This window comes from Vombatus ursinus, unplaced genomic scaffold (assembly GCF_900497805.2).
Source record: "Vombatus ursinus unplaced genomic scaffold, bare-nosed wombat genome assembly UNPS02015030.1, whole genome shotgun sequence".
Classification (NCBI taxonomy): domain Eukaryota; kingdom Metazoa; phylum Chordata; class Mammalia; order Diprotodontia; family Vombatidae; genus Vombatus; species Vombatus ursinus.
This window is the reverse complement of record NW_020954808.1, coordinates 1,692,456-1,703,896: the sequence shown is the minus strand read 5'-3', so window position 1 is coordinate 1,703,896 and position 11,441 is coordinate 1,692,456. Positions and strand designations below refer to the sequence as shown.

Here is an 11,441-nt window from a genome sequence, read left to right as displayed (position 1 = left end):
GCAGCGTCCTAATCTGGATCGCGGGCGGCGCCAACGTTCCATCCTCCTGCGGCGGTCTATAGCGTCCGGGACAAAGCCGGGGCTGCAGCCATGGCGGTCAAAGTCCGTGTGGTTTACTGGTGAGCCGCTCTGGCGCTGGGAGATCCCCTCGGGGAGGCGTGCATGGTGGGGCCCGGCTGTGACGGGGCCCCCAGCCCCCAGCCACCCACGCCCGTGTGCACGGGAGCCTGTCCAGGAAAGAGCTCCTCTCCGGAACCTCCCAGGGGAGCCGAAACTGGGGCGCGGGGTGGGGGGAGAGGGTGCCGGAGTCAGGAGGGGGTACACACCTTGGGGGGGACTCCAAGCGGGCCCTTTTGGGGGGGTGGAGTGGGTTTGGAAGGGAATTTTCCCCCTCCCCTCCATTCAAAAACATTGAATGTTTTTATCCTAACTGAGGTTTCTGTCTTCTCCCCCCACCTTGTCTGACGCGTCCCCCCCTGCTAGCGGTGCCTGAGGTTACAAGCCCAAGGTCAGTGCTCTGGGGGTGGGGCGGAGGGTGGAGTCGGGGAATGATTGGGGAGGCTGTGTTGGCAAACACCGCCACCCTATGTGATCATCGTCGCATCTTTTGCTCTATCTCAGTATCTATTGCTGAAGAAGAAGCTGGAAGAGGAATTTCCAGGCCTCCTGAACATCGTGAGTGTATCGTGGTGGGTGGGTGTTGGGGGGAGGAGGGTGTCATGTAACAAGAAATCTTAGCCCCAGAGATTCTAGCCTCAGATGTCTGCTGAGCAGACGGTGAGCAGGGCGGCTCGCACCCCAGCTCACCATCCGGGAGCTCTACCTTTTCACTCCGCTTCAGCTGGGCGGGGGTGGTACCTAGTAAATTCAGTGCCCGGGGCCACAGCTCCTGGGACTTGCCCTAGTTACTGCAAACACCTTGTCCCAACCCACTTCCCACTGTCCCAGAGCTGGGGTGGGGCCGGTGGGGGGATGGACATTGTGAAAGCCTCAGCCTCTTTCCTCCCTGCCTCCAGAATGGCGAGGGGACCCAGGAGGTCACCGGCTTCTTTGAAGTAATGGTTGCTGGAAAGCTTGTGCATTCCAAGAAGGTGAGTGGGGCTGCATCTGGGTCTTCCATCCCCCTCCCTCCTGTTTCTGCCTGGTCACTGCTTGGTGACCTGAGGCCAGCAGCTGCCTCCATGAGGAGCGGGGGAGGGCCCTGTGCACAATGGAAGCATTCAGCTATTGGGCTGAGATTCTGTGGCCAGAGGAGCTGGGGGGTGGGGGCAGCTCTGGCTCACCCCCTCTCTGCTCCCTAGGCTGGGCATGGCTTCGTGGACTCCTCAGACAAATACCAGCGTATTGTGGCAGAGATCAAGGCCGCCCTGGGCAAGTGAGGCCTGAAGGCAGAGGTGAGGGGTGCCCTGGGGCAGCCAGGCCAGGGATGGGGCTGGCCTTCTGGGCTGCCGTTTCTGCTTGAGGACAAACTCGTATCCTGACCCGAGGGGTGACCCTGCCCGAATGAAAGTGGGAGGTGGTCCCACTTTTCATGGGTCAGCCTTGAAATCTGGCGGTCCTGACTTTCCCCTGTCTTCTCTCCTTAGCTCAGGGGCCTTGTTCCCATCCCTGCCCACGGTGCTTTATGACGGGAAGGATTGAAATGTCCTCTGGATTCCTGGTTCTTCCCTGAAATCCTTGCATCTGTTGGGCTGGGGCTGGGGCTGGGGCTGGGACGGATGCCCCTGGATCCTGCGCTGCGTGTATGTGTGTCGCTAGCCCTTTGTCCAAGGTCTCGCTGTCCTATGGGTCTGTTCGACTCCTCTCAGATTCCTGCTTCTTCCTGCCCCGACTTAACCCCAGTGCTGTCTCCCCCATTGAGGCATCCTTTCCTCAGCCCCTCCCAGGTCCATTGGGCCTTCCCTCTTCCCTGCTGGAGTGCTGGCCCTCCTGTCCAAGCCCCTTGGTTCTCAGACATCTCTTCTGTAAAATGAGAGGGTGACAGGGCTCAGAGTGGCCTTGTACATTGGAGGGGGGGCTTTTCCACCTTGACTGGGGATGGAGGGAGGGTCCCACCTGGCCTGGCGGGGCCCAGGAAGGCCTTAGGAAACAGTATTCACCACAAGGGCTAATTAATAAATAGAAGAAATTAAATGTTGGTTACGTCTGTGACTCTGGTCTTGGGCAGGGAGAGGGGAGGCAGCTCCTGGGGTCTCCAGGTTGGGAGGCTGGTCCTGCCACCTCGTCATTCTATGGGCCCCAAGTCTTCCTCTGCCAAATCAAAAAGGTGAACAATTACTGTAGGCTGGGCTACTAAATGCAACTCGGCCCTCCAGGAGCTTACTGAGAAGGTAGATCATGTGAAGTGACTATAGACTGTGATTATTTGGGGTCCCCTGACAACTGAGATGATTGGGAACTGCTTCCCAAAGGATCTCAGATGAGCAAAACCTAGAAGTGCCTTCTTGGCATCAAGCACAGCCTGGGCAAAGGCGTGGAGGTGGGAGACAAACTGTTGAAGTTATCAAAGCTGGAATGTGGCAGGTATGAAGCGGGGGGAGTAATGTGAACAGAGCTTGGGGAAGACTGGAGCTAGAATGAAGCATTTGAAGGAGAAGGGGGATCGGGGTTAGTACTTTATCTTAGAATAACGAGGGAACCATTGACAATTCTGAAGTGGGTGAGTGACCTGGTCAGATCTGTACCCATTGAGGGTTATTCTGGCAGCTCTGTGGAGCAGAGATTAAGAGAGGATTTCACTGGGGAAGTGGGAGTCCAATTTGGGGGGAGGGTGATTGGACCAGATCTCAAAGTTCTCTGCCTAAATGTGTTTTAGAATGGTGCTTCAACCACAATTGCACGGCTAGGTTTGGGGGGTGGGTACGTCAGGAAGAACGGAGTTCAACTCTGGCCTCAGACACTGGCTTGTGTAACCATGGGCAAATCACTTAACTTGGTTTATCTCTTTTTCCTCATCTGTAAAATGAGCTGGGGAAGGAAGTGGCAAAACCACTCCAGTGTCTTTGCCAAGAAAAACCCAAATGGAGCCATGAAGAGTTGGACATAACTGAAAAATGACTGAACAACAACCTGGTGGTAGAAAGAGTTTCCACACCAAAAGTCTGCCCTCTCTCTCTCTCTCTCTCTCTCTCTCTCTCTCTTTCTCTTTCTCTTTCTCTCTCTTTCTCTCCCTCCCTCCCTTTCTCCTGTCTCTCCCTCCCTCACTCTCTCCTCTCTCTCTCTCTCCCTCCCTCACTCTCTCCTGTCTCTCTCTCTCTCTCTCTCTCTCAAATGTGCTACATTCATCAGTTCTTTACACTTTTTGTGTCAAGGAAAGACGACCCCTTCTCAGATTCGTGTTTGGTTTGGTTTGGTTTGGTTTGGTTTTTTTAAATCATAATTGAAGAAAATGCTAAACTCCAGTGAGACGTTAGATGCAATTTTACTTTCCCATCCAAATTCATGGACCCTCAGAAATCTATGCACAAACCCCAAGTTAAAAATTCCTACTCTAGTATTGTGGAAACACAATCGGGATAACACAAGATTTAGCAGCTTCTACATGAAGGGATCAGAGAGCTTAGAATATATTCCAGAGGTCAAAGGAGCTAGGATTAAAACCAAGAATCACATACCCAGCAAAACTGAGTGTTATCAGTGAGGGGGAAAAATTGATATTCAATGATGTAGAGGAATTTTGAGAAGCCAGAACTAAATAGAAAATTTGACTTTCAAATACAAGACTGAAGAGAAGCATGAAAAGGAAAACAGGAAAGAGAAATCATAAGGGACTTAGTAAAGTTGAATTGTTTACGTTCCTACATGGAAAGATGGTATTTGTAACTCATGAGACCTTTCTCATTATTGTTGGAGGGAATATGTATAGACAAAGGGCACAGGGCGAGTTGAATATGAAGGGATATCTAAAAAATAAAATTAAGGGGTGAGAGGATTATACTGGGAGAAGGAGAAAGGGAGAGATAGAATGGGGTAAATTATCTCAAATGAAAGAGGCAAGAAAGCTTTTACAGTGGAAGGGAAGAGGGGGGAGGTGAGGGAATGAGTGAATCTTACTCTCATTGGATTTGGCTTAAGGAGGGAATAACATACACACTCAATTGGGTACAGAAATCTCTCTTACCCTAAGGAAAGTAGGGGGGAAGGAAATAAGGGGACGGGGGTGATAGAAGAGAGGATAGATTGGGGGAGGGGGTAATCAGAAGCAAACACTTCTGGGAAGGGACAGGGTTAAAAGAGAACAGACTAAACAGGGCAGGATAGGATGAAGGGAAATATAGTTAGTTTTTCACAACAAAATTATGGAAGTGTTTTGCATGACTGCACATGTATAGCCTATATCCAATTGCCTTCTCAATGTGGGGGAGGAAGAGAAAGAATTTGGAACTCAGAGTTTTAAAAACAAATGTTAAAAGTTGTTTTTACATGCAGCTGGGAAATAAGGTACACAGGCAATGGGGTGTAGAAATCTATCTTACCCTACAGGAAAATAGAAGGGGATAAGAAAATAGGGGGGGAGTGATAGAAGGGAGGGCGCATTGGGTGAAGGGGTATTCAGAATGCATGCCATCTTGAGGTGGGGGAAGGGGAGCGATGGGGAGAAAATTTGGAACTCAAAATCTTGTGGAAGTGAATGTTGAAAACTAAAAATAAATAAATTTTTAAAAAAGAAAAAAAATTACTACTCTGGAGCTTTGCCAGAAATTCAAATAGAATTCACTGGTCTAGTCTTCACAGAAACCACTAGCTTCTGTTTTTTGAAAATCACAATGACATCTGACGTGGTCTGGTCCTCTGCCGCTCTCCCTCTCCCTTCCTCTATGACTTTTCAGAGGTCACTGACAGTGGCTCAGGGTTCACTTCTGCCTGTTCTTCAGTGCCCAAGGTTATGGTGCACCAGGGGAGGTAAGACAATTCATTGAGGGAAGCCGGGGCTATCTTAGTACATCCTTACTTATTTGGGCTACCTGCTCCCCGTGGGCCCATTTTTGTCCTGCTCCTGTTCCAGTCCAGAGATCGTCCTCCTTGGTGGAGAAAACGGAGGCAAATTAAAAAGCAAGCAGTTCTGGCTTCTCTGTTGTCTGCCATCATTGTCTCATCCACCCAAGGGATATCTGGTCCTCTCCCCACTTCCATAGTTCTCAATCCACTTTTAAAATAATTTATTTTTCAATGGGCAAACATTGTCTCTCCCATTTTCTCTCCCTCCCACCCCTCCAAATGAAAAGAAAAGAAAAACACACCCTTGTGACAAATAGGCTTTGTTAAGCAAAACAAATTTCTACATTGTGCAGAAGTGCTTCTCTTGATCACACCCCAAGTGATAAGCTTCAAAGCATAAGTGCACAGTACTCAAGGCGACAAAGCTAGCTATTACCATGTGAAAAAAAGTGCTCAGTCATTAATAGAGTAAAGCAACTCTGCGGTTCCACTCCAAAAGTTGACCAAAAAATTGAGAGACAAACGTTGGTGAGGCTGTGGGAAAACAGGCATGTTGTTGCCCTGTTCGTTGGCGGGGTAGAGCTAGCTGTTAATTGGTCCAGCCATTCTGGAACTCTGCCCCCCAAATTATTAATTGTGCATACCTCTTGACCCGCCCCCAAAGAGATCAAAGGAAGAGGAAAAGCACCCACATATACAAAAATACTTGTAGCATCAATTTTTATCATGGTGAAGAATTGGAAACTAAGGGGATGCCCATCAACTGAGGAATGGCCGAACAAGCTGTGGTATGCAAGAACACTTTTTGTGATGTAAGAAATGAGGAAACGGATGGTTTCAGAGAAGCTTCAGTAACTTGGCTGGAATCACACAGCCATTAAGTGTCTGGACTGGAACTCAGGTCTTCCTGCCTCCCGCCAGCTCAATGTTCTATCCTCTTCACCACCTGGCCGTTCAGGCCTTATCTCACCAAATTAGTGATAGCGGCAAAATCAAGTGTATCTCCTTATTTTAGGATCTCTAGTTCTTTTTATTAATAACCATACTTTGTGCATTTGTGTATAGACATCTGAAGTCATGGGTTTTTGTCTCCTTTTTCTCAAGAGTCTTGGCAGCTATTCTCCCCAGAGCAAAGCTACTCTGTACAGTATCTAGCCTGGTGTAAACACACAGGTCTTTTCTTTTCAGTATAAAGCCCTTTTGATTAGGTTTGCAAGACTAGGAGCAAACATTCTTTGAAACCTTTGCTAGGTACACTCCATCCCTGGCCAGGGAACTGCTATTCCCACATTTTAGGTCATGGTCCAGAAAAAAATCCAAACCCCATTCTCAGACATCATCTTCCTAACCAGCGATTTATTCCCTTCATCCTTCTCCCTCTTTTTTTCAGGCAGCAACCCACACGTGCACCATGTGGGCCACTTAAGACCTCCAGTTTCTTGCCCATGACTAGTCTTTGGCCATGCTATGTTCCTTCAGGCAGCACCCCTTGGATCTCCGTAAATAATCACAAGTAGAATCAGCTCTGCTCCAAAAAGCTTGGGGAGGTTCTCTGCTGAGTCTTGGAAATGCGCCCCAGAAGGCAGCAGATCTATTCAGTCTTATCAGGGCAGAAGTCTTTCTTTCCCAAGGAATCACCAAGGCCACTGCTCTACTCCCACCTTCTGCCAGAAGCCTTTCCCGAGGCCTGGCAATGCTGTAGCCTTTCTCAATTTACCCTGTCTATAGTTGTGGTTTTTTTGCATGTCGTCTCCCCCATTAGACTCTGAGCTCCTTGAGGGAAGGGACCATATTTTTGTCTCTTTTTATATCCTCCTGTTCTTAGCACAGTCGCTGACACATAGTCAAAAGGTGCTTCATGCAAGTTTGACCGACTGACCCACAATGGATGGTCTTTTCTTAGCTTGCAGCACCTATGGACTTCTTTGACCATCCTCAAGAGATAAGCAGCCCCTTCCTGTCAGGGCATCCTGTCCCCTCCTTTTTAGGAAAAGCCTCCAATGCCTTTCAATGCTCCTTCCTCCCTCTCTCAGATCTCTGCCATATTCTTCCCCGCTCTAATCTATGGACACAAGTCGAGGTTCCCCTTTGCCTTCTCTATTTAAGGTATAATTATTTTGCTGTCCTTAATAACCTGGAAGGTGAAGGATTTCCTTGAGTTTCTCTTTCCAGACTTTGAGCCTAGATGTCAGGTCTCGGCTGTGCAAATATCACATTCTGAAGGCCATCCGGGCACAAATCTCCCCAATGGCCACGGTCTTTGTTTTTAATGTTTACTGAATTGTCCTTCAGAACTGGTTGGGCAAACTGCTTCTGGAGAATGCCAACTCCAGAGTGGTCACGGGTTCATAGATGTAGAGCTGGAAACAACCTTTGGGATCATCAAACTAACACACACTTTTTTTTTTTGTTTTACAGACGAGGAAACCGAGGCACAGAGAGGTGAAGGGATTTGGCCAGTCACTGAGCTAGTAAGTGGCTGAGGTAGGATTAGAATCCACATTTTCCTGACTCCGGTTCCAGCCGTCCATCCATCATACCACAGTGACTCCAATGGATTCCATCTTCAGACTGAATCTTCCTTCAGTTTATATCCCTCTCCTTCAACTTTTCCTCATCTTCCCAAATTTCTTCTCGATAAATCAGCCCTCCTCACAATTACAAAGCCCTCCAAATCCCATGCATGATTCCTTCATTTCACTTTCTTCTGCTCAGCGCTCCTACAACTGGTCATGTTGTTTGGAGGGAAGGGTCTTTTGTGGCTGGCACACGGTAAACCCCTAATAAACGTGTTAAATGGAATTGTATTGGGTATCAATCAAGGCATACAATTAGACTGATGCTTTCCTAAGATGTCTGCCACTAGGAAGGAGGACGCCAATAATCATAATCAACACATTTACATAAAATAATAATAGCTAACCTTTTTATAGTGCCTACTGTAGGCTAGGCACTGTGCTACGTCCTTTACAAATATTATTTTATTTGATCCTTACAACCACTCTGGGAGGGAGATGCCATTATTATTATTCCCCTTTTACAGATGAGGAAAAGTGACTTGCCCAGGGTCACACAGCTAATAATCTGTGGCCAGATTTGAACTCGGGTCTTCCTGACTCCAGGCCTGTCGGATCTATCCAAAGAACCACCTGCCTACCCTGCCCCCTACAACGCAAATATTAGCTATTACTATTTTATAGCCCTTAAAAGTTTGCAAAGCACCTTACATTATTTCATTGGCTCCTTCTAACAACTCTGCCATTAGCTGCTATTATCATCTTCATTTGATAAATGAGGAAACTGAGTGAGAGAAGCTAGGTGCCTCGCCCAGGACCACTGAGCTAACCAGGACTTGAGGTACGATTTGAACTCAGATCTTTCTCCCTCCAAGTCCAGCACTCTGTCCACTTCACCATCTACTGTCTCTACCTCCTCTGCAGGGTCTAAATGGAAAAGAGATGGCCTGTGAATGCTGAGGTCCTTTTTGGATGCTTCCCTTTAAGGATGACATTGTACCGATTGCAACGGTCTCCTTAAGTGGAGGACTCCGGTCTGGCCTAAGAAATCCACACGTGAAAAACCAAGTGGATGAAAAATTCTTATTGTCCAGACTGTGGCTGTGACAATTTGATGGACAGCTCATTTATTGGGTTATTTTGGGGTATGAACATCTTTGACAGATACTGCTGATGGAAAATGAGCTGGGCTCAGGGTCCAGTGCATTGTACTGAAGGTCATGTAACTAGTAAGTGTCTGGATTTGATCTTGTCTTCCTGACTCCAATTTCAGCACTCTATCAATAAAATAAAAATCCATCTTTCAAATGGTGATATTATGCAATTCTCCCAAAGAATTGCAAAGAAGCCACCACTTTTTTTTTTTTTTTAGGCAATTGGGGTTAAGTGACTTGCTACACGTAATTGTACGTGTAAATGTACACGTCATTTCAAACTGCCTTCCAGAATGGTTGAGTCAGTTCACAGTTCCACCAATGCATTAGCGCACCAGTCTTCCCACCGCCCCAACAACCCTGATTATCCTTTTATTCTTGTCTTTTGTCATTTTTGCCAGTTTGCTGGGTGTGAGGTATAAACCTCAGGGCTGCCCTCTTTTGCTGTTCAGTCCTATCTCTTTGTGACACTATTTGGGTTTTCTTGGCAGAGATACTGGAGTGGTTTGCCATTTCCTTCTCCAGCTCATTCACAGATGAGGAAACTGAGTGAAGTGACTTGTCCAGGGTCCCACAGCTAGGAAGTGTCTGAGGCCAGATCTGAACTCAGGGAGAGGAGTCTTCTTGTCTCCAGACCCGGGTGCTGCACCATGTAGCTGCCCCCAAAATCCCCTCGTGTGGAGCATTCTTCCATATGGTGTTAGGTGTGCAATTCTTCTTTTGAATAATGTTTGCTGATAGCTTTTGTCCACTCTTCTACTGGGGAATGGCTTTTGGTCTACATTTGTTTGCTGCCTACATATCTTGCCTATATTAGTTCGTAATAGAACTTATAATTTGTTTATGTTAGTTGCCTACATGGCTAATGTGGAAACGTTCTGCATGACTGCACACGTAGAATCTATATGGAATTGCTTGCCTTCTCAAGGAGAGCAGAGGCGAAGGAGGGAAAGAATGTGGAACTCAAAATTTTAAAAAACGAATGTTAAAAATTGTTTTTATGTGTAATTGGAAAATAAAATAAAATACAACAATTTTAAAAGTAAGTTAGCTGCCTATCTATCAGACCCTTACTGGAGATAGTCGATACAAAGATGCCCCTCCAGTCAACCTCTTCCCTTCTTATTCTCAATGCATTGATTTTGTTCAGGTAAAAGCTTTCCAATTTCACATAATCAGAATTATTTTAAACTTTGTTTAGTTTAGGATTCCTGCCCAGCTCACTGCATGTGATCAGTTTCTCTCCCAAGGTTTTCGTTTGTTTGTTTGTTATTAATTACCCAGGAATTGAAAAGGAATGTTAAATAGCCCAGGGCCAACCACCAAACCTCCCTCAATTGATCCAGTCATCCAACTAGCTGAACCCCACCCCCCACGTCTCTGCATCCCTCCTCTGCATCTTTCCCCCAGAACAGCGTCCATGGAAACCTTGACTACACATACTCCTGCCCTCACGGCCCAGCCTCAGAAGTCCCATTTGGGGCGCAGCCACCCTGCCGCTGGGAGAGCCCGGCTCCCTTCGCTAAATGCCATCCCTGAGGTCATCAGTGAGAACAAAGCAGACTAGGGTCCTCTCCTCTTCGCCAGGGGGCTCAGTACATGGCTGGGAACACAAGATGGTGGCTGGGGAGTCAGCACCCATCTGTCAGCTGGCTCGTCAAGGTCTACTAGGGGCTCGGAGGGATTCCTGCTCTCGGAGGGAGGCAGCTGGTTGTGATTACTGAGGGAGGCCCCAGTTTCCTCTGAGAAGGCCCTCCCTACCCCAACCCACCCATTTGGGAGGAAGGAAGCTTTGTAGAGAACTGCTGGGGCCACAGAGGACAGAACGAGAGCCCAGAGCCCAGAAGGGAGAACCCTGTTCCAGCTCAGGCTCTGCCCCGAGCTGCCCTGCCTTGAAGGAACGTTTCCCTGAAAGTGAGTCAAACAAGGCCCTCCAGCAAGTTACCCACCTTTCTGGGGTGTCATGGACCTTTTGGGTCCGGGTGAGGCCTAGTGACCTTTTCTAAAAATAACTTTTAAGATGCATAAAAAATGTAGGATTACAAAGGAAACCAACTGTATGGAAATATCCTTGCCCCAAAACAAGTCTGGGAGCCCAGGTTAAGAACCCCTTGGCCCCCGAGGACCTGGCGGCTTCTTCCAGCCCTGAGAAACACAGCAGCCGTCAGGCAGAGTGGCCCGCTGTCACCTAAAGAGGTGGGGGCCGAGGGAGCCCGGAAGGCTATGGGCACCTGGGGAGTGCCTGCTTTGTGGTACTGCCCGACGGGCTACTCCTCAGGAAGAGGGCATGACCGCAGCCCTTCCATGGCCCAGCTCAACCATCAGACCAATTGACCAGCTGAAGGAAAGGAGAGAAAACCGTGTGATGGACAAGTTTTCCCCAACAGAGCAGGGGAGGCAGCTTACCAGGGATGCTGTGAAGGACACAGAGCCCTGGTAGGAAAGCCCAGAGCCCTGGGTTCTAATCCCAACTCTGACATGACTGGTGTGACCTGGATTCCTTGGGCCTTGGCTTCCTGCTCTGTAAAAAGAGTCCTTTGCAGCTCTGGATCTCGGCTCTGGGGACCCCCAAGGAAGGGGCTTGTTTTCTGTGGACCTCCCAGGGGTGATCGCCCCACACAAGCCAGGGCACGCAGGACAGACGGCTGGGCTTCTCAGTGCTGGCGAGGGCCCGAGGGCCACCAGGTGCAACTGTCCTGACAGCGGGGTGTGGCACCAGGCCGGCCCTGGCCATCCATGATCTCCCCCAGGCATTTAGCGGACACCGGCCTCCCTGGACTCTCGGCCCTCCCTCCAGGGATCCCCCTTTCTGACGGCCCATTGAACGTTGACA

General features: G+C 48.5%; 1 protein-coding gene across 1 annotated transcript; it reads left to right on the top strand.

The window, feature by feature from the left end:
• On the top strand, nt 1-2,137 carry SELENOW (selenoprotein W). Its single transcript, XM_027846008.1, has 6 exons — nt 1-119; nt 484-508; nt 622-675; nt 1,017-1,091; nt 1,302-1,394; nt 1,587-2,137. The coding sequence occupies exons 1-5, from the start codon at nt 91-93 to the stop codon at nt 1,377-1,379; spliced, it is 261 nt and encodes an 86-aa protein (XP_027701809.1). The 5' UTR covers nt 1-90; the 3' UTR covers nt 1,380-1,394; nt 1,587-2,137.
• Nucleotides 2,138-11,441: the final 9,304 nt, after the last annotated feature.